The sequence below is a fragment of the Neophocaena asiaeorientalis genome, unplaced genomic scaffold, assembly GCF_003031525.2.
Source record: "Neophocaena asiaeorientalis asiaeorientalis breed wild unplaced genomic scaffold, Neophocaena_asiaeorientalis_V1.1 scaffold100, whole genome shotgun sequence".
In the NCBI taxonomy this organism is placed as follows: Eukaryota; Metazoa; Chordata; class Mammalia; order Artiodactyla; family Phocoenidae; genus Neophocaena; species Neophocaena asiaeorientalis.
Genome location: NW_020173955.1, coordinates 1,205,910 through 1,233,693, shown reverse-complemented (window position 1 = coordinate 1,233,693; position 27,784 = coordinate 1,205,910). Strand labels below are relative to the sequence as shown.

The 27,784-nt window shown below is 38.5% G+C and overlaps 1 protein-coding gene across 6 annotated transcripts in view; it reads left to right on the top strand.

Annotated features, from left to right (window-relative positions):
• UGP2 (UDP-glucose pyrophosphorylase 2) overlaps positions 1 to 27,784 on the top strand; it is a 55,225-nt gene that overhangs the window by 11,104 nt on the left and 16,337 nt on the right. For 4 of the 6 annotated variants that reach the window (XM_024753055.1, XM_024753050.1, XM_024753051.1 and 1 more), the window contains exons 2-3: positions 4,261 to 4,388; positions 5,230 to 5,337. In XM_024753055.1, coding sequence (XP_024608823.1) covers positions 4,275 to 4,388; positions 5,230 to 5,337 — 222 coding nt within the window. In that variant the 5' untranslated portion in view covers positions 4,261 to 4,274. Of the gene's footprint in view, positions 1 to 4,260; positions 4,389 to 5,229; positions 5,338 to 8,813; positions 8,920 to 9,097; positions 9,583 to 27,784 lie in introns of those variants that run through there. The other 2 variants (XM_024753052.1, XM_024753054.1) reach the window with 2 other exon arrangements.

Here is a 27,784-nt window from a genome sequence, read left to right as displayed (position 1 = left end):
AGGTCTAGAAGGCAGTTGGGAATGTGAGCCTGGAGCTCAGGAAAAAAAGATCAGGATGTATTTGGGAGTTATCAGTAAGGAGATGGATAAGGAAATAATTGAGGGGGAAAATGGTCTGAGGACAGAATCTTAGGAAACCCAGGAAGTAGGAGAAGAAAGAAGGAGCCAGTTATGGAAACTGAGGCATGGTTAGAGAGGTAGAAGATGTAAGATAATACTGGGTAGCTGAATCCAAAGAATAAGAGCTTTTCTAGAGGAATATTCGCAAACAACTGGTTTAAAGGACTGCAGTAAGAGCCCGGGAGAGGCTGGTTAAGTTTAATAAGTCATAATTCTACTCAGCATATGTCCTCGGCTTTATTCATGGTTATTTCCAGTTGCCAATACGTTCTTAGAGTTTCGTACTTATTTGGCTCACAGGTCATTTCCTGGTTTAAGATTAAGTGAGCTTGCCAATTCTGTGACTTTGGGTACCTTTTATTGTGGGTTTTCAAGGAAGGTTGGGACTAATCAGATTTAACGAGTGGTGGGAGGTGGCCTGGGAGGGAGGGCTCCTCACCTTCTTAGTTGCTCTAGGTGTTATCTCTGGCCTGCTCCTTGTGAAGCTAGCTTTCTGCTTTGGAATGTGAAGTTGTTTTGTTTGCCAGTATCAGGATGTCAGGGAAGGGTATTATGTACACTTCTTAGTTGCTGAAATGGATAAAATGAAATACCTGAATTAAGAAATGAAAACAATCACTTGCTAGTCTCCTACTTCTCAATTCTATTCCTTTCTTCCTCCTCTTCTCTTCCCCTCCCTCCTTTTTTGGCTCCAGTTGGATAGGGGAAAGTCGATGGTGTTGAAATCTTAGTTCTCGTAAACAGGAAAGAATTAGGAAATTGAGGTACGGGAAAAGTTTCGAAAGGCCTACTGCTTGTTCTATCCCCAATTTACTAAATTGTCATTAAGTCAACTAAGACAATTGTAGTAAACCCAGTTTCATGTGGTAGGGAGTTTCCTGTCTGTTCCAACTGGGCATAAGAAGACATTCTGATAGATATGCTTTCAGAGGAGAGTGTTATTTGGGGATTTTGTGCCAAAGATTAAAGAGAGCCAGACTAGGAGGGAAAAAATGAGCAGGGTATTTCTACCTCACTGTGGTGGAATTGGGCTCAGAATAAATTGGCTTTGCTTCCAGCATTAGCCTGCTCTGTGACTTTGGGTAGGTCATTTAACTTTTCACCCTCAGTTTCCTCATCTGTAAAATGTTGAGGGTAGATTAAATGCTCTGTCTCGTGTCTAAAAATGTTTTGATTTATGATTGAGGTAATGAAATGTTTGATTCCTAAAATGCTCTCTCTGTCTAAAGTGGAGGGGGATCAATTCTCTATTGCTAGGAAGTGAGGTGGTACAAAACATCTTAGGAGGTTAGAAAGCTTGCATTATTCAGTGGATTCTTTAATTGACCTTCCATTAGAAACACAGCTGCCATTGCCAGAAGTGTAACCTGAGAATGTTAAGTCCAAGAAAGCTTCTGAGTTCTATACTTCTTTTCCTACCAGAAATTCCAGACCTTTCTTAAAAAATTCAGGATGGATAAAAGAGGGCACTGCAAAGGGAAATGGTTTCTAGCTCCATGCTTCCTAGTCTGTGCCAGGTGCTTAAGATTGAAAATTCTTTATTCCTTAGAAGCCCTTATTCGTTAATCACTTAAAATCAGAACTTCATAGTAGCACTTTGCCCAGGGGAAGGGGAAGGAAACAGCAGTGGAATGAGGTGGAAGAGGTAATAGGCTTATAACGTTCTTTGTTGTAAAAGCTGTTAAGATTTGTAGAGGGGTAGAAGGAATACAAATTGTTCTTCATCTGCATTTGGTGCTATATCAAACCAATCAAAGTTAGGGATATTTGTCACAACTCGAGATTTTTTTTTTTTTTTTTTTTGGCTGCGTTGGGTCTTCGTTGCTGCGCGCGGGCTTTCTCTAGTTGCTGCGAGAGGGGGCTACTCTTTGTTGAGGTGCGCAGGCTTCTCATTGCGGTGGCTTCTCTTGTTGCACAGCACAGGCTCTAGCCGCGAGGGCTCAGTAGTTGTGGCTCACGGGCCTAGCCGCTCCGCGGCATCTGGGATCCTCCCGGACCGGGACATGGACCCGTGTCCCCTGCATCGGCAGGCGGACTCTCAACCACTGCGCCAGCAGGGAAGCCCTAGAAGACTGTGTTTTGATTGTCACAAATTGTACTGTCTAAAAACATGCTTAAGGTGATTGTCTTAAAAAAAAAAAAAGTTCTCCAAAGACAAAATAGGAACAATTATTATAACAGAAAATAATTATGGTCGAAATGTTTGTGGTTCCTTGGGAATGCTGTGCTTTTTGTGTTTTCCATCATTAGTGCAGTTTGAGTGAAGGTATATAGTTCAGAGGTCTTCGTATTTGCATTTTAAAATTAGGTAAAATGACCTCAACTTTCAAGCTTGAATTCATTTTTAATTTTAATTTTATTTCATACAATGTGTAGATAGTTACCTGTTCTCTGCATTTATAAGTATAAACAATATAAGTCTGTTAATTCTGTAATTTTATAATTATGTAACTCTGTCCTATCCTTAAAACATTTAAAGTAAACCCTTTATGTGCAAAAAAAAAGTTATGCTAACGTGTTCATCCATTATCATCATTTTTTACATATTATAATCAAATTGCTACTTACTAGTTGAAACATATCTTTATGTTGTTTATGGAACATACATAAAGGCGTGTGTTTCTTATGATGTTTCTTAGCTCACAGAGAAGTTATTTATGAACTACAGTGTGGGTCATTTTGGTAATTTTACTGGAGTCCATAAACTTAAGCCTTTGAGAAAAGCACAGTTAGAAAACACTATTTTAGGATTAGGTTGTGTGCTTTCAACAAATTCCCTTGTATTTTTTAAAATTTTAATGTGTTGGAAATTGTGTGTATACTTTTTATTTTGAAGAGCTATGATAAATAACTCATTTGTTAACATTTTTCGGTGTTTGGGAAAGGCTGTCTACATTAAATTACGTCAGGAATTACATATTTACTAATTTTTAATAGTAATTTACTAATTTCTGCTCTCAAAACTATCTTTAAAATATTCATTATGTTGCCTTTAATTCTGTCTATATGCTTCCTTCTGCCCAGATAACAAATGAAGGAATTTATGGTATGTGGGAGTGTTTTTAGGTATATTGAAATATGGTTTTGCTAAATTAACCAACATTTGTAGAACTAACTAGCTATCAAAAGAAATGTTTGAACATAAGCTTCAAAAATACATTTATAAAATAAGATTGAGTTAGGTGTTGAGGATAAAGAGGGGGTGAACAATAATCCGATTGTTCCTTATTTTACAAGAAGTAGACAGGATAATTTCTGTCTAGATAATGAAGTATGTAAAACAACCTTGTTGGCATTTTTCTCCTAAGGTACTTGGGCCTGGGATGTTTTCTTTTTCTGCGTTTTTCTTTGTTTGTTTTCATCTAAGGGGCATTTCTGTCACCTTTAGTGAGATCCATCTGTCATAGAGGTGCCCAGCTATGCCAGAAGTCCTGATAGTCTTGTCCAACACACATGAGCATTGAAAAGTTTGGCTGAAATTAGGAACCAGAAACAGGGAGGCAGCCCTGTGCCCTTCTCCTTTTAAAATGAAAATTTTGATGCCAGGAAAGTAGAGGCACTTTGGAATAGCCAGTATCTCTCAAGAGGTTCTTCTTTAGGGAGGAATATGAGCTAGAGTGGCTCCCCTTCTAAAATGGAAAGGATTCCTTAAATTTTTCATCTGTCCTGGAGGAGGAAGGAGTCAATTTGGCTTCAGTTGCCAAACCCTTCAGTTCTCTTATGAGGCAGCAGTTCCATAAGGACAGGTTCTATAAAATATGCCCTTATTAATGTTATTCCAGGCGTTCTCATTTTTTTCCAGCTTTGACAGCTAGGACAGAAACATCAGCGGAGATGGAACTGTATGCTCAAATGAAGATTAATCATTTTACTTCCACCTGCTTCATCTCCCCCAAAGTGTTGAGTATTTTAGATACACCTGTAAAGCATATAGATGTACCAAACAGTCAAATTTGAGTGCATATGATTATTGAGTCATAACTAGTTGACAATGCTAAAATCCTCCTGGAGATTGATGGGACCAGAAGATTGAGCCCTTTTCATTTGCTGGCACACCAGAAATAAATTGGTTGTGGTTTACCAGCTGTTTGAGTGGCTGTCTGAGTTCTCAGTCTGTGGTTTTTATATTTCTGTTTTAAGATCTCAGCAAAGCAATGTCTCAGGATGGCGCTTCTCAGTTCCAAGAAGTCATTCGACAAGAACTAGAATTATCTGTGAAGAAGGAACTAGAAAAGATACTCACCACAGCACCATCACATGAGTTTGAAGTAAGGACCCTACACTGTTTTTGCTTTCCTCCATCTACATACTGAGTTGCTATTGCTGCTACTGATCATCTAGCCTTAATAAGCACAAGATGTAGTGATATATTTAAAAAACTAGGATTGCTCAATAATTAAGGATTTTCAATATTTGCCCATTATAAAACCATTGTCTTTTTTATTTTTTAAATTCTGGTAAGTTTCTAAAGTTTGAAAGAATCAGAACAAAATTACAATTTATGTGATCTGTGTTTTGGTATCATTGGATGGAAAAATGGATACCAGTGTTGAGTTAAAATTGTGAGAAGTTAATTGATCAACCTTATATCCTGCATGCCTTTTCCAAAGAGCCAGTTCTAACAGAACTGTGCTACTCTGACAGCTATGATAGAGGTTTCCCAGAATAGGCAGGTGTTTACTTTTCTACTTATAAATCAATAGATTATCCTTTTTATTTTCAAATTTCAATTTATACTTAATGTTTTGAGGTTAGCTCATTTTTGTCCCTCCTTGTTCTTTTGGTGAAGATTGTCACTTAAAAGAAGTAGAGAAATACATTGGTGAGTAAATGTAGAGAACCAGTTGGAATTCCCACAGGCCAAATGGTGTTCAGATTACATGATACAGGTGGGAGATGGCGAGTTTACTTGTATTCCTTTAAGTGTGGTTCCTATTAGCTTTTTTTCCTCTTTAGTTTTAAATTGGGGTGTAAAAAAGTCTCTGCTGTACTCCATGTTTTAAACGTATAAGAATTTCACTGAAAGGTATTTTAAATGTACAATATATGTCTGTTTTTATTAAATATTAAGCATTCTGCTAGTTATAACAACGACTTCTATTCTCATAGCACACTAAAAAAGACCTTGATGGATTTCGGAAGCTATTTCATAGATTTTTGCAAGAAAAGGGACCTTCTGTGGATTGGGGAAAAATCCAGAAACCTCCAGAAGATTCGGTAAGTTTTGGATAAAATGTAGGAAAATTTAAGGTAATTTCAGACACTGGTTTAACTTTTGGGGGTGGGATACTATAGGGTACCTATAGGAACCATCAATTCAGACATTGAAACTACAGAGATAGCCTGCTACTACTTTCCTTTCTTTTAGACCCATCTATCCAGTCCTGCAGAGCACTTATGAAAGTCTAATCTCCCTATAACACTACCTCATAACTTAACATCCTTGAATATGAGGCAGTTCTTTTGTTTAAACACATGATAAGAGCTTCATTATGTTTTCTTCCATCTCCAAACCATCTGATTTCTCATTGCCTATAGGGTCATGTACAGTCACTGTCAGGTACTTAAAGCTCTCCCTATGCTTTCAACCCATCTTTCTAGCTGTATTTCCCTTGCCTGCCTTTCTTGAACCAACCCAGCATTCCCTTCACACGCATAGTATTTCCCTGCTTCTAGACTTCTGTGTATGTTGTTTCCTTGGAATGCTACGGGCTCTTCACCTATCAAAATCCTGCTCATTCTTTGAGGCTCAGTCTAAATGCCTCCACCTCTGTTGTCAGCTCCTAGCAGAAAGCTGCACTGAAGAGGTGTAATGCTGTAATATCAGAGGTTCAAATCCTAGCTCTACTGCTTTTGAGCTTTGTGTAAAATGAGAATGATACCAAGTGCTTTCTGTACTTCACAGGGTTGTTATGAGACTCTCTTAAGAAACATATGGAAACATGTTAAACCATGAAACATTTTGCAGATGTTCGTGGTTATTTCTATCATGCTGAGGTAGTAAGCCACACTGATTAGTAGCAGTTGTTTGTATGCATGTGTTGTCTTCTTACTAGTCTTTGAGGCTAGGAGACCATGTATCCTGAGTTGAATGATTGATCTAAATTAAGTGATTGTTTCAGGGACAGGTTTGGTTAACACAGTGACCTTTCTTTCCTTTCCTGTCAGCAGTTTTGACCACTGCTGCTTGTGGCATTTTTCACTGAAGGTAGAAAAGGCTTGATGGAGTGGAATAATTGTATGTAGATAGTTTATCTCTTATGTATCTGTAATCTTAAATAATCTAACATTGGTTTAAAAACAGGGCTGTTTTAAGCAGGAGTTTGGCAAACTACTGTCTGAGGGCTGCACCACTGCTTGTGTTTTGTAAAGTTTTATTGGGACATAACTGCATGCATTCATTTGTATACCATATCTGGTGGCTTAAGCTAATGGAGTCCCTCATATTTCTTCTAATGAGAAAATCTTAAATGTAGTTCCTGGTGAAGAGTACATTTTTTCCTATATGTCAAAATTGTCTTTCAGTTATAAAACTTTTAAAAATTATAAATTACATGCTCATGGTAAAAAAAGAAAACAAAGCAAAAAAAAAAAAAATCCCACCTAAGCGTTCACCTTGAGGCATCTCTCATTTTTGATGTTGAAGTTAAAATTCCTCTTGTCTGTAGTGCTTGCTAATTACAGTGTGCATACATATATATTTTTTTTTCTTTAGGGTCTTCTATTTTAGTCTTTGATTTCCTTCGCTCTAGTGATGTACTGTGATTTATTTTTCTGCTTTTAAGTGGTAGAATTAATCATATTTTCTCCTGAAAAATTATTTAGAGCAATCTTCTGGATAGGTATATAATTTTAAAAAGGAACTAGTTGTAAATTCAGTCAGATTAAAAAAAGAATGGGATTAGGCCTAAAATTATAATAAAAAATTTATGCATTATGTATTTTCCCATTTTAAATAATTAATATTTTTGCTAGGAATTTATTCCTAGTTGAAATGGCTTTACTTTCCTGATTAATGACAGACCTGGGGATAAAGGTTTTCTTCTTAATTCTTGCAGACTTGGGAATTTTTTTTCTCGTTACACAAACTTAACCTTTTGATGATAGAGCCTACCTTGAAGGAAGGCACAAAAATTGATTACTTTCAGTATATTTTATGATTCAGGATTCTGCTTTCACAATGGAGAAATCTGCCTTTGTGTATTTTGAGAGAAGATTGTGATACATAGGAGGGTTTCTTGGCATGGGGATTGGAGTCGGAGGGAGGAAGCAAGTAGAGGGATCAGAACCACCTAGGGATTTTTCCAGTTCAGCGCCACCATTCCAAACAAGGTCTTGACAAATCCTTTCAGGAGGCTATGCCCCTGCAGTGAGCTGTAGTTACTGATAGGAATGTTGAATTGATATAGAAAAATAAAAAGAAAGAAATATAGAATTCTGGATGTAATATGATTTTATGAAGTCTTTTCTCTTTCTGTTTATAAAAATGTAAATCTCCATTAAAAATATGTCTTTGGGGGCTTCCCTGGTGGCGCAGTGGTTGAGAGTCCACCTGCCAATGCAGGGGACACGGGTTCGTGCCCCAGTCCGGGAAGATCCTACATGCTGCGGAGCGGCGGGGCCCGTGAGCCAGGGCTGCTGAGCCTGCGCGTCCGGAGCCTGTGCTCCGCAACGGCAACGCGAGAGGCCACAACACTGAGAGGCCTGCATACCGCAAAAAAAAAAAAAAATATATATATATATGTCTTTATTTTAAAGTCTAGGTTGTGAGCATCTTTTAAAAAATGTTCTTATAATCCCATGTGCCCTTAATGTTGAGGGTTTTGAAATGCAGAGGGAAAAAATAAGTTTGCTCTTTTAACTATGTTATGAGCTTCTTGAGGGCACAAATGTGTCTTACATACTCTGTTAACTATTAGCTTTGGCAAGTAGTTCTGAGAATACAAATTATAGGTTAATATTCATTCACCTTGCTTCCCCTACACTCCTCCGGCTCCCTCCCTCTCCTCCCCACCCCCAGGCTTTTTACTCTCTGGTCATAGAGGTTATATAGAGGTCAGTTTTCCTTTCAAAACACATTATTTAGTGAACATAGGTTCTTTTTTTTTTTTTTTTTTTAAGCATTTAAAAAAATTTATTTTTTTTTGGCTGCGTTGGGTCTTCGTTGCTGCGTGCGGGCTTTCTCTAGTTGTAGCAACCGGGGGCTATTGTTTGTTGCAGTGCGCGGGCTTGTCATTGCGGTGGCTTTTCTTGTTGCGGAGCACGGGCTCTAGGCGCGTGGGCTTCAGTAGTTGTGGCACGCGGCTCAGTAGTTGTGGCTCGAGGGCTCTAGAGCACAGGCTCAGTAGTTGTGGCACATGGGCTTAGTTGCTCTGCAGCATGTGCAATCTTCCCAGACGAGGGCTCGAACCCGTGTCCCCTGTGTTGGCAGGCAGATTCTTAACCACTGTGCCACCAGGGAAGCCTGAACATAGGTTTTTATTTTTTAAATGCAGGTGATACTGTACCCTCTTAACTAAAAAGAAATTATTGTCAGAGAATAGCCATTTAGAGTGACATTTCTCATGTCATCCTTGCATATAAACATTGTTATGACAGAGGATCTATATTTTTGTGTAGGAGTTGGCCACCTTGTTTTGTAAATAAAGTTTTCAGAACACAACCACACTTACTCATTTACGTATTTTCTATAGGTGTTACAATGCTGTGATACTACAATGGCAGAGTTGAATAGTTGTGATGAAGACCATACGGCTTACAAAACCCGAAATACTTCCTTTCTGGACCTTTATGGAAAAAGTTTGTTGACCCCATTTTAGTGTATTTATTTTTAGAAGATCTTCAGTAGTTTACTTCTTTGGTTTCCAGAAAACTGACCTCAAATGCCTTTTTCAATTCAGATGATTACATTTTAGGTAAAACTATTTTTTTATAAATACTAGATTGAAGGATATACTTATAGAGAGACATTGAAATTTTATGTTGTCAAGTTTTACTTACTTATTCTTGCCTACTGTGTTGCATACTTCATTTTAGCTCTGTCAGTGAGCACATATATATATATTTTTTATTGAGGTATAACTAACATACAACATTTTATTACTTTCAGATGTACAACATAGTGATTTAATTTAACATTTGTATGCATTGCTAAATGATCACCACTGTAAGTCTAGTTACCATCTGTCACCATACAGAGTTAATACAATGTTATTGACTGTACTCTCCATGTTTTACTTTACATCCCCATGACTTATTTATTTTATAACTGAAAGTTTGTGCTTCTGGATCCCCATCACACATTTCACTTCCTCCTCCCCTTTGGCAACCACCAGTCTGTTCTCTGACATACGTTTTTTTTTTTTTTGAAAAGCCTATTGAGCCCATATTTTATTGAATTATGCTTAGAAGAAGAACGCAATTTATGGAGTTATGCCATGGATAATGCTTTGCCCCCATTTTGTGAGTGTTAATCTTGATTATTACATTCATTTAGTTATCTTGATATTTAGCTACTTAAGGAAAGTTTTTAAAAAAATGTATTAAGGTTAATGTTTTTGACTAGCGAGGAGGGACCAGTCAGCATGTACAGCTTCATTGGACCATTTAATTGCTTTCTAGAGAGGCCGTAAGAGTGTCTTGTTCCTCGCCAAGCTTAATGTTTGAGCTTAAGTGTTGAGGATGGAGAGGGATGGGAAATAGATAAAAGATATGGGAAGATACAGAGCCTACTCAAGAAGGTATTGGGACTGATGGGTTCTTTTGAGACCTAACTTAAAACCTGTTATCACCTGGCTGGCCATGACCTCTGGTGACAATAAAGTACATTATCATTTATATGAAAATTATATGAAAAATATTCTCTAAATGTTTCACTTAGATAGGAACACAAAGTCCCTGGTTGATTTATGATTGTCATTCTTGTTTTATAGTCCTCAAAAGGGTGAGGGTGTATTTGTGAATGGGGAGGAGTTATATAGGGTCAACTCTTTTTGTTTGTTTGATTGAGATAGAGACTTGGCATGAAAAATATCGTATCAATGTGGTATTTAGCTTCAACAGATTTTTTTTGTTTTGTTCCACAAAATAACTGAGAGCTTTCCTTACTCTTAGTCTTTTTTTTTAAACATCTTTATTGGGGTATAATTGCTTTACAATGGTGTGTTAGTTTCTGCTCTACAACAAAGTGAATCAGCTACACATATACATATGTTCCCATATGTCTTCCCTCTTCGTCTCCCTCCCTCCCACTCTCCCCATCCCACCCCTCCAGGCTGTCACAAAGCCCCGAGCTAATATCCCTGTGCCTTGCGGCTGCTTCCCCCTAGTACTCTTAGTCTTATCAGTACAAAAACATTAAAACGTGTTTAAATATAATAATAAAGCATTCTGAGAAAGTTACAGTGTACGTGTACAGAGTAAAAATACAGATTTTTAAAATTTGTCTTTTGGAAGGTGAATTATAATATATTGTGCAGCTAATGTTTGCACATCTTTTTTTTTAGACCGGGGCACGGACCCGCGTCCCCTGCATCGGCAGGCAGGCTCTCAACCACTGCGCCACCAGGGAAGCCCTGTTTGCACATCTTTTTTGAAAGACTTACTGGAGGCAATTTGGCCAAGGATCTGCCGTGATATGACACAGGATGGTTTGCTTTGAGCATGATGAAGATTTCCCAACTGTAGTCAGCAGCTAATGGCAAAGCCATTAGAGACTTGTTGTTTTGTGTGTGTGTAGAGATAACATTAGATCCTGTAAAGAAGATGTGGTACATATATACAATGGAATATTACTCAGCCATAAAAGGAATGAAATTGGGTCATTTGTAGAGGTATGGATGGACCTAGAGACTGTCATACAGAGTGAAGTAAGTCAGAAAGAGAAAAACATATTGTATATTAACACATATATGTGGAATCTAGAAAAATGGTACAGATGAACTGGTTTGCAAGGCAGAAATAGAGACACAGATGTAGAGAACAAACGTGGACACCAAGGGGGGAAAGCAGGGTGGGGGGTGATGGTGGTGGTAGGATGAATTGGGAGATTGGGATTGACATATATACACTAATATGTATAAAATGGATAACTAATAAGAACCTGCTGTATAAAAAAAAATTTTTTTTTAATTAAAAAAAAAAAAGATAACATTAGATCCTGAATGTAAAAGTATTCCACAAAAAGGAAATAGGTAGTAGCATTTAAGGAAATGGACCTGGGGACATGGGTGGATACCAGAGGGCCTCATCTTTTCCTTGAAGTAAAATTTTAAAATGGTAATATGTAGAATTACTAATCTAATCAAAAATACTAATACTAATTTGGCAAATATTGCTAAAACTCATTCCCTGCCTTTTGATTCCATGATGAATTGAACAGTCTTTAATTTTCTCCAGGACTACCTTCCTTCACATGCCTTTATATACAGGAAACTTATTTCAGGAAGGGGATGTGACTAAGGGGGCTGACCACAGGCCTATGAGTCTTACTTCTGTTCTGGTTACTTATTTATTATTTCACTTTAGAAATAGTAATAGTAAATATATGGCCACTTTAACATCAATCCCATGGTTGACTCTGAGAGACTCTAGGTAATAGTGTTAGACCAGGGTCTCTAACCACACCCCCTGTGTCTAGAGTTGGGGATGGTCCAATCCCACAGAATCGAGTTCCTTGGGAAAATTATAGCATGGATATAGGTAGTAGTACCACTCCTCTGAACATTACCATTCCCCCCCTCCGCAACCCCCACCATATAAAGAACCTTTTTGGACCTTGGCCCATGTGTTGCAAGGCCTAATATAGATCAATTTATTATTATACTCTCCAAGTGTATATTTTATGTAGGCATTTTGTGTCTTATAATCAGATAAGAACAATACATCCGTGAAGTTCTCCTATCCCACATCTTCATCTGTGGTACAACTGTGAGGGAATTCCCATTATTTTTATCTAATACAGGACAACCCTGAACCTGCAAGATTGGCACTGGAAGAATTAAAAAAAAAAAAAAAGAGTGGGTGGCCCATACCTACCTGTAATCCTTTCTGCCCTGTAATTCCTTGGGAACATTTTACTAATTCCTTATCCTTATTCTAGATCAGATGTGGACAACTGACCCTCTGCTCATCCCATTGTATACGCAAGATGAAACTGGAATAAGTTTACACTAGGCATCTGAACCCAGGAAGCCTCTGCAGGGATTGTAGGCCCTAGATAGATTTTTTGAACTTATAGGTAAAACTGTATAAATGTACATTTTCTCAGAGTGGACAGAAGTACTTTTTTAGAATATCATTCGAGAAACTTTTATTGGGTGCTTCCTCTCTGTCAGGAACTAGCTGCATGCTGGGACTACAAAAAAATAAGTCTTGGCCCTTCTTCAGCATTTTGGCCTTGAGTTTTAGAGGAAATGGATCCAGAAACAGCTACCTATGGAATAGTGTGAGAAGCAATCCATAGGGTGCTATGGAAGCATCTAACTGGCATGGGGGCTCCGGAGAGACTTCTTAGCATTAAGGTAGACTCTTGGGGTAACCTTGAGGCAAGACTTCTCTGAGGATGGGAGGAAAATCAAAGAGAAAAAAGCTTTGAACATAATAGGAGTCTAGAAACAAACAGGTTTATAGCATTTAGCTTGTTCTCTGGTTGTGGAGCGTATGGTAGATGTGTCTGCTTCTCCATGTCTAGAGCCAGAAGAAAGGCCCTGAGAGAGCCGGGTGCTGAGTCTCTTTGCCTGACATTGCGGCTCCTGTTGCTGGCTGAAAACCTCAGCCGCTGGGTTACACAGGAAAAATGTCAGAAACTAGTTTCCATTTAAGAGAGACACTAACGGTGGAAGATGGGAACAGAATTTAAAAACCATGCTTCATTATATACCTCAAACAGTTTGCTTAGATTTTTCAACATTGTAAAACATCAACCCAAATAGTTAAAAGATGCTATTCTTAAAAGCAAAAATGAACAAATGGGACCTAGTTAAACTTAAGAGCTTTTGCACAGCAAAGGAAACCATCAACAAAACAAAAAGACAACCTACAGAATGGGAGAAAATAGTTGCAAACAGTGTGACCGACAAGGGATTAATCTCCAAAATATACAAACAGCTCATATGGCTCTATATAAAAAAAAAGAAAACGACCCAGTCAAAAAATGAGCAGAAGACCTAAAGAGACGTTTCTCCAGAGAAGACAAACAGATAACCAACAGGCACATGAAAAGATGCTCAACATTGCTAATTATTAGAGAAATGTAAATCAAAACTACATTGAGATGTAACCTCACTCTGGTCAGAATGACCATCATCAAAAAAATCTACAAATAATAAATGCTGGAGAGGGTGTAAAGAAAGGGAAACCTTCTACACTGTTGGTGGGAATGTAATTGGTGCAGCTGCTATGGAAAACAGCATGGAGTTTCCTTAAAAAACTAAAAATAGAGTTACCATATGATCCAGCAGTCCCATTCCTGGACATATATCCAGAGAAAACTATAATTTGAAAAGACAACATGCACCCCAATGTTCATAGCAGCACTATTCATAATAGCCAAGACATGGGAACAGCCTAAGTGTCCATCGACAGAGGAATGGATAAAGAAGATGTGGTGTACACACACGCACACACACACAGGAATATTAGCCATAAAAACGAATGAAATAATGCCATTTGCAGCAACACGAATGGACCTAGAGATTATCATACTAAGTGAAGTAAGTCAGAGAAAGGCACATATCATATGATATCACTTATATGTGGGATCTAAAAAAATACAAAGGCACTTATTTACAAAACAAATAGGTTCACAGACATAGAAAACAAACATGGTTACCAAAGGGGAAAGATGGGAGAGAGGGATGAATTAGGAGTTTGGGATTAACAGATACACACTACTATATGTAAAATAGGTAAAAACAAAGTCCTGCTGTAATATTGCAGGGAACTATATTCAGTACCTTATAATAACCTTTAATGGAAAAGAAACTGAAAAAGTGCATGCGTATGTGTGTGTGTGTGTGTGTACATGTGATTGAATCACTTTGCTGTACACCTGAAACCAACACAACATTGTAAATCAACTACAATTAAAAAAATAAGTTCAAGGTAAAAAAAAGATGTTTATTCTTGTTTTTGTTTCTTGTGATAAACTTTATAAGGTTAATCAGCATTTTAGCTGTTAATAGCTTTTTTTTAATGTTAGGTTGATTAAGTTATAATTTACATACAGTAAAATTTATTCTTTTTTAGTGTAAGTTTTCTGAGTTCAGAAACGCATACAGCCGTGTAACTACCATCATAATCAAGATATAGAACTTTTCCATTATCCCCAACAGTTTCCTTGTGCAGCTGTAGGGCTTGATTCCCACTTTACTTCTTTCCTTAAACACACAAGCTAAGCAAATATGTATCTTTCTAAAGTATTGCCTTTTCCTTCATTCAGAGTTCTCCAAAGAAGAGGTCAGTCTAGCCTCTACCCTCAGTTTTTTTTTTAAACATCTTTATTGGAGTATAATTGCTTTACAATGTTGTGTTAGTTTCTGCTGTATATTAAAGTGAATCAGCTATATGTATACATATATCCCCATATCTCCTCCTCAGTTTTATATCAGTTTTATATCTGGCCTTTCTTTTAGCCTTTGTTTTCCTCCACGTGCTCCTTTTTTTTTTTTTTTTTAATGGTACGCAGGTCTCTCACTCTTGTGGCCTCTCCTGTTGCGGAGCACAGGCTCTGGACGCGCAGGCTCAGCGGCCATGGCTCACGGGCCCAGCCGCTCCGCGGCATGTGGGATCTTCCTGGACCGGGGCATGAACCCATGTCTCTTGCATCGGCAGGTGGACTCTCAAGCACTGCGCCACCAGGGAAGCTCCCTCCTCCTGCTCTTTAATCTTCCATAAAACTTTTTTTTAATAGCCTCTGACCTTTCCCCCCTGCCCCACCTTCATTTCTCCAGGGCTGCTCCAACAGTGTGAATTATATAATTAAACTAACAATGTACACTGCTTTAATCACTTTAATCACACTGCTATTTAGTACCTTAGAGTTTAAAGCTAGTATGCAGCATAAATAAGATTTGATGTTAGAGGCTTCAGTGTTATTTTTTTGGAAATTTAGGATTGTCACAGTTATTTTGAAGCATCTTTTGTCCACAGTTAGACTAACAGGAGGGTTGACTTATAGGGGAAATTTACGGTGATTTTAGTGAAGAGCTAGTCCTAGTCACATAAGCAGATTGGCTTTTGGACTTCCTATCTCTTCTGTTAGAATTCCTTTCCAACTCTGGTCATCACCCTTTGCCCTTTCTAATCCATACTGAAGTGGAATGTTCTTTGAAAACTACCACCCTAGCTGATAAGGATATGGGCCAAATGTCTCACAAGGTTGACTAATTTTATGATTTTAGCTCACTTCTATAAAGGGGTGATGAGCATGTACCTGTTTGTAGTATTTGAATTTTTTTTTTTTTTTTTTTACCATTGGTATATATTACTTTTGACTTTAACAGTTAAAAAAAAATATCGGAAAGTCTTTGAACTTCCTGGAGTGTCTATAAAAATATTCTCAATTATTGTAAGGGTTAGGGAGCAGTTGGCACGTCTCTTCAGTTACCACCTACTTTGTAGGATCATTTGCCATCTGTAATCACTCTGTTTCTTGTTTTTGTCATTTAGGTTTTCTGTCAGTTCTTTTACTGTCATCTCTTCTCTAGTTTATCAGGTTTAAAGTATACGGTTGTAATAAGACTATTATGATTTTAAATCTCTTCAGCATTTTGGAAGTTGCTACAGTTTTTTTCTTAATTTATTTTATTATTATTTTTTGGCTGCATTTGGTCTTAGTTGCAGGATCTTTGTTGAGGCATGCTGGCTCTTCGTTGCAGTGCGTGAGCTTCTCTCTAGTTGCGGCGTGCCGGTTTTCTCTCTCTAGTTGTGATGCGCAGGCTTCAGAGCGCGTGGGCTCCAGGGCTTGTGGGCTCTGTAGTTTGTGGCACACAGGCTCTCTCCTTGAGGTGCACAAGCTCAGTAGTTGGGGCTCAAGGGCTTAGTTGCCCCACGGCATGTGGGATCTTAGTTCCCTGACCAGGGATCGAACCCGCATACCCGGCATTGGAAGGCAGATTCTTTACCACTGGACCACCAAGGAAGTCCTGGAAGTTGCTACAAGTTTTAATGGGAGGGCATTAAGTATGGGACCTTGAGAGGCAAAAATATTAAGGGTAAGGAACAAAATGCTATAGGTAGGTAAACACATGAGAATTGAATAAGTTAACAATTTACAATATGTGTTTAAATAAGCTTTTAATTTTAGAATAGTTCGATTTTTAGAAAAGTTGCAGAGATTCACTGTGTTTTTAACTAGAAACATTATCAAGCTATCTAAACTGATTTTTGTTACATGTATTCATTTTTAAACTTCCTGCTGAGTCAAAGGAAGCACAAAATAATTGCTAAAAATGCTTATGGAATGTTTCTTCCATGCTCAGAAAAAAAAAGATAGCTGAGAAGAAACATAGAAATGCCAGAGGGGTACCTATAACTAGACTAAATATGGAAAAAGGCAGAAGTAAGCCATTAAACAAAGATTTCTTTTTATAGAAAGGCTTGTGAAAGACAAGTGTTTTCATTGTATATAGTCCTAAAGCCCTTGGGAGATTGGAAAGTTTTCTATTATTTCAAAAGAGCATGAAACAAACACTATTCCAAAATTTTTTGTTTTTTAATGAAGCAAAGCATTAAGGATTTTTCATTTAAAAATTTCATAAAAACCTGTGTATGGGGCTTCCCTGGTGGTGCAGTGGTTGAGAGTCCGCCTGCTGATGCAGGGGATGCGGGTTCGTGCCCCGGTCTGGGAGGATCCCACATGCCGCGGAGCGGCTGGGCCTGTGAGCCATGGCCACTGAGCCTGCGCGTCTGGAGCCTGTGCTCCGCAATGGGAGAGGCCGCAGTGGTGAGAGGCCTGCGTGCCGCAAAAAACAAAACAAAACAAAACCAAACCAAACCTGTGTATGTGCAGCTCTGTATTCTGTAATTAATGCTTATTTTCAATGTTGGGGTGCTTATGTCAGATGTACTGAATCCTTTGTGTTTGTTATCTCATTTAATATTCACAACAGACCTGGAAGATAGGTGCCATTATTATGCTCATTTTAAAAAGAGGAAGCTGAAGTTCAGTTAGTAAGTCATCTAAAAGGAAGAGCCCTGGTATGAACCAGGTGGCAGGCTCCAAAGACCTGTTTCTTTCATATCCTTTAGTAACAATAATGGAGCTCTTCAAGGAGTACAGCCCTATTTTCATCTCTAGTGCACAGAATGGGGCCTACTTTATGTGCTTATCAGCAACAGTAGTAAGAGCAATAACAGCAGACATTTATTCTGTGCTGATGTGCCAAGCATGTTCTCAGCTTTCACATGCATTTCCTTACATGATTCTTAGATGAGTCTAGGAGCTCGCTGTTTTCTCTGTTTCACAATTGAAAGCTCTGAGACTGAGTGGTTTACTTAACTATTAAGTAAGTGGCAGAACCAGAATTTAGGCCCAGATCTGCCTGAGACCAGGCTCTTAACCACTCTGGTATGTTATAGAGCAATCACCAGTTGCCATCCATGTTTGAAAGGAACTTGAAAGTCTTTAAAGCTTGGCTTTTCCATCATTTCTCCACCTTTCCTTGAGTAGAACTGTTGAGTAGGCTCCACTCCTTCCCATAGAGCTTCAGAAATTCTTACTTGACTTTGAAGTTCTAACAGCAACACATTTAACAAATATTTATTAAATGGGTACTGTGGGGTAAGCATTTATCTAGGCATCAGAATACAAGTGAACAAGATAGACAAGGGCCTGACACTCAGTGGAGCTTCATTCTGGTAGAAGAGAGAAAACATAAATGTGTAAAGAAATAAGATTATTTCAAAAGACTCATTTCCCATCGCTGCTGTGCTGGCCCAGGTTTACCTCAGCAGTCACATCTCATCCCTGGCTGAAGACAAGGGTCTCCTTTTCTCATTACTTTTACTCTACAAATTTATCAAATATGCACTATTTTAATTATTGGGAATGCAAAAATAAAGACAATCACTGCTCTTAAACACCTTACAACTTTGTGCAATGCTTCCCACCCTTTCCCATGTAATAACATACACAGAAAATGAATGGAGTAAATACAAGAGGCTGTTTAAAGCTGAGAGGAGGGCTTTGGCCGCCTCAGGGTCTGTGTAGCTGCCTAGAGGGCTAAAGAAATAAACAACACAAGCATGCAATAGCAAGCCAATTTTGAATTTTGGGTTTAGTGGGGAGATGTTTACACAAAGTTACACTTATAGTACAATGGGATAATAGGTGTGAAGGTAGTTTCAGAGACAGTTCACTAACGCATTTCCATCCTAGAGCGATTAACTGGTGTTCTCTGTTTTCTTTGAATGCTTGGGTCTAAATCATCCTAAATTCTTCTCTTACTAAGTGGAGTAGTTTGTTCACCAAAACTTAATAGTATTTGTTCCCAAACCTGTTCATACTAGTTATAGTTTTGTAATGACATAATGAAATTAAATTTTATGAATGAAATGGGCTTCAAAAATTTATTTCCATGAAAATTGAGTTGAATCCTTTGAGAAAGTTGGATAAAGATGAGTAGCCAAAGAGAAAAAAAGTATTGTTAAATTAGGTGAGGGCGAGATAAGTATGAATCTTCAGCACACAGATTGTTTCACAGTTGACTAAGATCTTGGTCCACTTTGAAGAAACGAAACTGGAAAATCACAGATGGTGTCTTATTGGTTTACATAAGTTGACAGAACTCTGGTCAGCAGATCCATACCATACCAAAGGAAAAGATCTCTGTGAACGATTGAACAAAAGTTGAAATATTTTATGTATCTAAAACTTTTTCATTGTTCTGTGTTTGAACTTGTTTTTTAAATCTACCGTCTACCTATCTAGAATGTTTTAGATAAGTGGGTTTCTGGTACATGTAGCAAGTGTAGCAGGAAAGAGCAGTTGAGGAGTTGGAAAGTCCTAAGCAAGTTAGGGATGAAGAGGTGACATTAGAACTGAGTCTACACAAGGTAAGTAGGGACCATGTCTGCAGTTCATTGTCGATTTGGAGGGATCCATTTGGCTGAACTAAGAAGATGCTGGAAAATATAGGAGATGAGAGGTTATATAGCAGGCTTTATATAGCAGGCTAGTTGGAATGTGTTTTTAGGAGGTAAGTGGAGGAGTGGCTCTCTCACTCTGAGTTACATAGGAAATTACGATTTGTTTTGTTTTGTTTTGTTTTTGTTTTTTTTTTTTTTGCAGTACGCGGGCCTCCCACTGCTGTGGCCTCTCCTGCTGCGGTGCACAGGCTCTGGACGCGCAGGCCCAGCGGCCATGGCTTATGGGCCCAGCTGCTCTGCAGCGTGTGGGCTCTTCCTGGACCGGGGCATGAACCCGTGTCACCTGCATTGGCAGGCGGACTCTCAACCACTGCGCCACCAGGGTAGCCCGGAAATTCCGATTTCTTATAGTTCTTGGTTCCCACTGAAGAAATGGCTACTTTTAATTTTTCCTGTTTTGTTTTTCTTTTTTCAACTCCCTTTATCAGGGCTAGCTGACTTCCTTGCAGTTTAGCTTCTATACGTTAATGATGTGTATTGAGCAATTTTTTATAGTTTAAAATCTCTGATCTCATGATATTGAGCTATAATATTCTTAATCATATACCTATTCAACAGGTATGTGAGAAATTACCTCATGCTCAGTGTCAATCAATATATTCCACCATTACAAAACCACCTCCCTATGTATACTGAATTCATTCTGCCTTCAGTGTACTTAGCAGGGTTTTTTTCCAGTTTACCTGTAATGGAAGTGAGGTCAAGAATAGACTCCAGAGTTTTAAATCCTAGCTTCATTACTTCTTAGCCACATAACATTCAGCAGGTTATTTAACTGCTTTAATCCCAGTCTCCTCACTCATAAAAAGTAGACGTAATAAAAGTAAGATTTTAATATTATTGAGAATGCATGTAAAGCATTTACTATGTGCCAGGCACTCTGATAAAGACTCAGTAAATGTTTACTATTGTTGTTATACATTCAACAAATATTTACTAAGTACCTCTTAGATGTCAGGTGCTATCCTGGACACAGTGAAAACAACAGAATTGTATTAAGGTGGTATTTCTCTTTTAAGTTCTGTAACTTTTCTTATTTAAATATTCTTTGTCTTTGGTTATGAATATATATTTATTTGTTATCAGTATATTTAATTTGATATCTATTTCATTTATGGTCATGAATACTTTAATTCTTTCTATGTATCTTATTTTTTGTAAAATATTCCACCAAGTAGGTGAGCCATACTTTACATCCCTGTAATTCTCTTGTATCAAATGTGTTGGTAGTTTGCAATTTTTGTTGTAATAGATAAAGCTCATCTATCGCTAGTGATTTTTCCTGATTGCAGAGATAAATTCTAGGAAATTCTTTAACTTTCTGGATTACAGGAAGTCTGTGCTCCTCAGTAGCTGTAAGGTCAGTGAGGATAAGCAACATAATGTTCTCTGTTATGAAAATGATTAGCTGTACTATTCTGTTTTATGAGTTTTATTGAAGATCCACGTAGTGAAAGCTCCAGGGTGGTGTATGTAGATTGTCTTTAACCAGCAACTCCATCCATGTTTATAGATTTTTTTATCTACTAAACTCAAGCTAGATGTGAAGCCTTGTTTCAGAGGACTATCGTAGTAGCTATTAAAAGAATTGGGCACCCATTCTCATTTTGTGTGGACATTTAGGTATTTAAAGGATTTGTGTGTTCGTTGTGGGGTGTCAGGTTTAGTGAGCAGGGGAAGTTTTGCAGAGCGTTCTTGGCATTGGATCGTTAAAGCTTAGGTGAAATTGTAGGAAGGTTGATGGATGACCATTATAAGATTCTTTGATCATCTATCATTGGGCGTGGCAAAAGTTGGGAATTCAAATGTTTTTTCTTAATTTTTTGATGGTAGGAAATAAGATAATGAATCTAACTCATCACTTGAAGGAAATATAGTAGTAAAAACAGTTGACAGAAGTGTGAGAGTTGGGAGTTTGTACAAGTGTATCAGTGTGTGTTACTTCTGGAAAGTCTCCTGTAGTTGGGCATGTAGGTTGACTCTTATTTTTTTCCTATTATAAAAACCCTGTAATGAATATACTTATATATAAATCCTTGCATCTCAGAATTATTTCTAAGAATAAATATTCAGAAATGGTGTTGTGTTCGGAGGATATAAAGTTTTTAAAGTTTCTTATTAGACATTTCAAATTCCTTTCCAGAAAGTATACCAGTTTGCACTCCTAGTCACATTAATTTATTGGATCAACAGCTATATTTTGAGTGCCAACTGTATATTAGTAGAGAACCATACTGATAAAGCCTTACCCTCATCCAGTTTTTAGTTTATAGTCTAGTGGAGGTGTGGACAGTAAAAGATATGTAATGTAATTTCAGGTAGTGATAAGTGACATGAAAAAAACAAAGGTAAGGATATAGGGAATGAGGGAGTAGAGGTAATATTTTAGAGGGGGTAGGCAGAGAAAGGAAAGGCCTCTCTGAATTAGCATTGAGTAGAGACCTACAGTCTATTGTCAGTCTTGCTACATTTATTAAAGCATTGAGTATTATTGTTTTAAAAAATATTTGCCAGTTGAGATGAAACATTTTAAAATTTTTATTTGATTATTAGGTTGAATTTTTCCTTTGGCTTATTTGCATTATGTTAGTTGTTTGTATTAATTTAATATGGAGCCATCCTTTTATTTGTAATAATTGGTTGTTGGACTTTGAATGGCTATGATCCTTACCTTTATGTAACAAAAAGGCACAGTATTCAAGTTTGGCTCCCCTGAGAGGGCAATATGAGACTTAAGATGAAAATAAGTGATTTTTATGATTCTAGCTCCTGGTAATAGTTCTTTCTGAGATTTTTATTAAGGTTGACTTTAGTAACTGAGGTAGCAGATTGTGGTGAAGGATATTGTGCATGAGTTATTGGGTTGGTGCTGATGAGTGTAGTTGTTTAGAAAGCAGTGTTGTTGCCAAGATTTCTGACTTTTTCTTTGAAAGGACCTGTTTACTTACTCCGTCTTACAAATTTTTGCTTTTGGACATGTGTGGACTCAGTGTATGAAAAGGACAGTTGATTTCCTCCACTACTGGAAAAATTACCCAGTTTTCCTGTCTGTAAGGTCTAGTTGACATGTAATTTAGAATAATTAAAATTAATTTAAAAAGAAACAAAGATGTGGGAGTTAACATCAATAGCTGGCACAATTAAAATATGTACTTGATTTGATAGTTTGTCTTGTGTTCTTATAATTTCTTAAGTGAAAGAAGACGAAAGAACTTTCTTAGGAAATGTACTTTTCCAGGCTTAGCTTATAATGTTTAGTATGTGATCGTTCTGTTTGTTTCCTATCACAGAGGGATCATTTTATAATTACTACACTAATATTATGGCCTGTAAAAATGATTTTTTATGCAGCGCAAAGTCTTAGATTTAGGTTTTCTTTATCAGAATTGTATATAGTGTTGGCTAATTCAGTACTTTTTTTTAAATTAAAATAATGATGTTTGTAATCAGGTTTCTAATTAGTGATGACACCACTTTTGTTTGAAACTTAGTATTTAATAAGGCAAGAAATAAGTTCCAGAGAATGGATTTCATTTATTAATAGCTGTTTGTTCCATTCATTTATTCACTTATTTACTCAACAAATATGTGAGTGCCACTAATGAGCATGACACATAATTAAAGGTGATAGATACGGTAGGGGGAGTACCATATGGCAGTTACTGCCTTCCTGGAGATACGGAGCACTGAACAGACAATTTGGAGACAGTGTAATAATTACTGATAGAAGCTGGTAGTACCTGAAGCAGGAAGTGGGGGCTTTGTCAGACTCCCTCCTGGTCATATGAGTGTCACAGAAAGTGATTTTGCTATGTGGTTCTCTGACACCTTGACAGGGTGTATATGTGTACCTGCACATATACACCCACACAAAAGACTAACTTTTTAAAAAATTCTTTTAATTGTGGTAAAATACACATAACATAAAATCTACCATCTTGACCATTTTTAAGTGTACACTTCAGTAGGGTTAAATATATTCCCATTGTTGTGCAACCAATCTCCAGAACTTTTTCATCTTGCAAAACCAAAACTCTATACCCATTAAACAACAACTCCCATTTCCCTCTCCCCCGATCTCATGGCAACCACCATTCTGCTTTCTGTCGCTATGAATTTGACTACTCTAGGTACCTCATATGAGTAGATAAAAGACTTTTATCTTTTATAAACAGGTTTTCCTTCTGTTGTTTTGAAAATTGCTGAGTTCTGCTACCAGCTACACATCCTTGGTTTTGCTTTCTTGGATGAATATGCGGGGATACAAAAGCCTGGGGGATTGTTCTGTGGCAGCATTGTTGCCAGCGGAACTGCAAGCTCACACGGCCTGAGGGAGCGCCTACTCTGGCCATCCTGAGAAGTCATCACGCAGCATGGAGCCAGGTTAGGAGGAGCAAAGTTTGGAAAGGCAGAGATATTATCAAAACCACAGAAGACCGTCTTAAACCAGGGTTTGGCAGACCTTTTCTGTAAAGGGTCAGATGATGAGTATTTTAGGCTTTGTAGGCTGTGTAGTCTCTGTCATGATCGCTCACCTCAGCCATGGCAGCGTAAAAGCAGCCATAGACGACATGTAAATTAACGAGAGCGGCTGTGTTCCAGCAGCACCCTGTGAAAACAGGTGGCAGGTCTGACTATCCCACAGGCTATAGTTTGTTGGCCTCTGTCTTAAACTATCCTCAAGCTACACATAACTGGAGAGAGATGGGGTGGAACCCATACCTGGGAGATCACTGAGCTGGTTTGTGACCCAGAGCAAAGAGAGAAATTCAGTTTTATCAAATTTTTTTGCCGTATTTTATCAAATTTGTGCCATCGATTATAAGTTGTACCTTTTATATACAACTAAGAAAGAAAAAAAGTGCAACCCATTAATTTTCAGATCCCGTTGGTTGTATGATGCATCCTGGTTTCAGAAATGTTCAAGTGTGGGGTGGGGTGGAGAGTGTGTCTGGATCAGTGATGTAGTGATAGCACAGCCAGCACCTGTGTTCTTACTGTGGGCCACACATTTTGCTTAGCACTTCGCACATATTGTCTCATTTATCCTCATAACAGGTCAATGAAGTAGTTGAAAAAGACTTTGAACAGAAAAATGATTTGCCATAATAAGCAGTGGAACCTAGGATCCAAACCCAGGCAGCCTGGCTAAAAGCCTGTGCTCTCAGCTACTTTACTCTCCTGCCTCATTCAGTTCTGGAGCAATCTTTTTGTCAAATGATGAAATTCATGCTGGAATTGACGTAGTTTATTAAAATGATTTGAATCAGGTCATGGAGGAAACAGCAGCTACATCATTTCCCTTTAGCATGTCCTTGCAATTTCAGACATTTCTCAGGGCAGCCAGAGTAATGTTTTTCACCCATTATGTGCCTGCTGGTGCCCTCAAAGAGGAATTGTTATTTATGAACCTCTTCTGGAAATGTTTTTAAAATGATAAAGTTTCCAAGCCAAACAAAATTTGTGCTGGAAGAAAAGTCTTGGTGCTGTGTACACAGTAGTATCTGTGATGCCAGCCAGCACTTCTGGTCCTGCTACTGCAGAGGAGAGTAAGCACCACATACACTGGCATTCATCCTCTTCTGCATCTGTGAGCGTTGCATCAAAGATGGTGCAATCCTGCACGAGTAAGGCAGACTTCACCGAAGATGACCTTACTGACTTTTGAAGATACAGAAAATGTACGAGCCATTGAGTTCTCGAAGTCTTGGGGAATTCTGGTGTTCGTAGCATAAGCCTGCATTCAACTGACAGAGCAAGCTGTGAGAGCTTGCCTTGGAGAGAGTTGAGGTTTTTAGTACTCAAGATCATCAAAAAAGAAAGTCAAAATTGAATGGCAGTTAAAGATGGCAGGCATCTCAAAGTCCATCTACAGTGTCAACTTCTAATTCAAGCCAAACAGAAGCCTTTTCATTGAAATTCAGTTTGGAGAGTTAGTTTATTTTTTGCTTTATTTGCATGTTAACTTTCACTGGGAAATAAACAGCATCTCTTATAAAGATTATTTTTATATGCTGTGAAATTTCCACAGTAGTGAAGTTTTGTTTTTTGGGGGGATGGCATTGCACTTTCCTGAAAGAGAGTCCATTAACGTCTGATTTTCACAAGTGACTGATAGCTCATAAAGGCTGAGAATCACTGCTCTGAACTGAGATGTGGAAGATGAAGAAAAGGCATTTGGTGAAGTGAGTTTGCGTGAGGGGGAAAGTGCAGAGACTTGCAAGCAAGAGATGTGGCACATTAGAGAGCCCAACGCTGCATGTTCGTGGAGAACAGTGTGTAGGGAAAGTAGGAGAGCAGAGGAAAAAAGGGCCAAATCATTATGGACCTTGTATACCACATCTTCTGTTTGGGATTCAATTCAGCTACATTTAGTAGTGAAACTCAAAATAATAGAGTAAATGTAGAGAGACACAATCCAGAGCTAGTATGGCAACCTGGTGGGTTATCAGGAACCTGCACTTCTCTGTCTTGCCACTCTACTATTCTCACCATATCTCCTTATGGTCCCCGGTGGCCACCTGAATGAACTCTAGTCATCGTGTCTTCGTTCCAAACAGCAGGAAGGGGGAAGAAGGGCACAACCTCTGCCCTTTCACAGAGACTTTCTGGAAATCTTTCAACTCACTTCCAGTTAATCACAGTGACCAGCACTTTGGCACAAATACCTGCTGCAAGGGAAGCTGGAAATGTGGTCTTTTTTGGGGGGTGATGATGTGCCCAGCTGACAATCAGCGTTCTGAAACGGAAGGGGAAAGATGATGTTGGGGTAGGCAGCTAATGATCTCTGCCATGCCGTGTCATTGTTTGCTTTGTGAATGATGTAATCAGGAGAGAAACATCTTCAAATTTTATTTTCCAGAAGATCACCACCTGCAAGGTAGAGGGTGGGTTGGAGGGAGGTAAGGAGACCGTAGAGACCACTGCAGTAACATAGATGAGAGGTGGGTGGGATGCCGGCTGTGACAACAGAGACAGTTTCCTGAGGCTGACAGGACTTGGTCATTGATCAGATGTAAGCAAGCTCTTGGCTTGGCAGTTGGGTGTGTCTTGGTGCCATAGAGACAGGAGCAGATTGCTGGAAAGAGGAGGTCTACTGAGAAGGGGCTTGAAAAGGAACAGGAAGAAAGAGGAGGAAAATAGAATGCAGTGTTTCAGAAGTCAAGGAGGATAGAGGATTTCAAGATCTAGGGAGTGGTCAATTGTGTCAAATGCAGCTGAGAGCACAGTTAGAGAAGTACTGATGTTATGGATAGGATTTAGCAATTAGAAGGATGTTGATGACCTTGGTAAGAGCAGTTCATTGAACTATGGAGAAAACCAGATTGCAGCAGGTGAGCGAGTGAAAGGGAGGTGAGGAAGTAGAGGTGAGTGCAGCAACTTTTTCAAGAAGCTTTGCCTTTAAGAAGATGGAGAAAAGAGGGATGTGAGTATGGAAAGGGATGAGTGAGTGTATGCATTGCTGTTTTCTTTGCTTTTTAGATGTCAAATATTTGAATTTGTTCATGCTGATGGAAAGGAATAGAGAAGGAGAGGTTGATGCTGAGACTGGGAGATTGATGAAACAGGGATCTTGAGATGGGCACTGGCAGAGAGATTGCCTTAGGGTGGGGGACAGCTTTTCCTGTGACGAGAAGGAAGGGGAAGCAGCAGAGGTGGAGATGCAGGGAGGTCCCGAGGATCTGATCTGGTGGCAGAAGGTCGAGGGCATTCCCCATAGAGGATGGCTTTATTTGCTCTATGAATAGCAGTTGAGCGTATCTTGGTGGCCGAGGGGGTGCTGGCAAGTGTGTTGGTGGAGTATGTGATAATGTACATGATTTGCTGGCTTTTCCTGAATGAGAAAACAAATGTCTGGATTAGGTATGATTTTTCTGTCATTAAATTAATTGGTAGGAGCTTTCAAATGACCCAGATTTTGGTCGTTACCTTTAGAAATGTGAAGTAAAGAGACAATGTGAGCCTTGGTACACAAAGGCTGTGCAGTGAGGGTTTGGTGAATAAGCTGATGTTCTTGGAACACTTCCTGTACATATGGAGCGTCATTTCAAACTCTTTTTTTTACTGTTACACAGCTCTTTTCTTTCAGGCAAACTTGCTTCTGTTGAAAAAAAAAAATTTCGAATTGCAATAATCACACCCTTGTGAACCGTAACAGGGCAGCACTGTTAGCTTGTCTGGCACCGTCTCCAGGAATAGCACGAATATGCTACCAAGAACCAGGTTATACTGTTGCTAATGAGAACATGTCTCCATGACGGTGTGAGGAATTCAGCTTTTCTGATAACTGGAAAGTAAGTGTGAGCAGACTTGGCAAGATACAGATCACGTTAGACAGTTTTTAAATGATCTTTTTAAAAATCTTTGTTTCTGCAGAAAAACTAGATTGACATCCTAGAGGGAAGAATGGTGTTTAAAGTATGTTCTTTCATAGATTGCCAGCTACTTTCTTTTGTTCATTCCCCAGAGGAACTTGGGTGTTTGACCCATTCTTTTCTCCCAGTGAGAAGAGAAC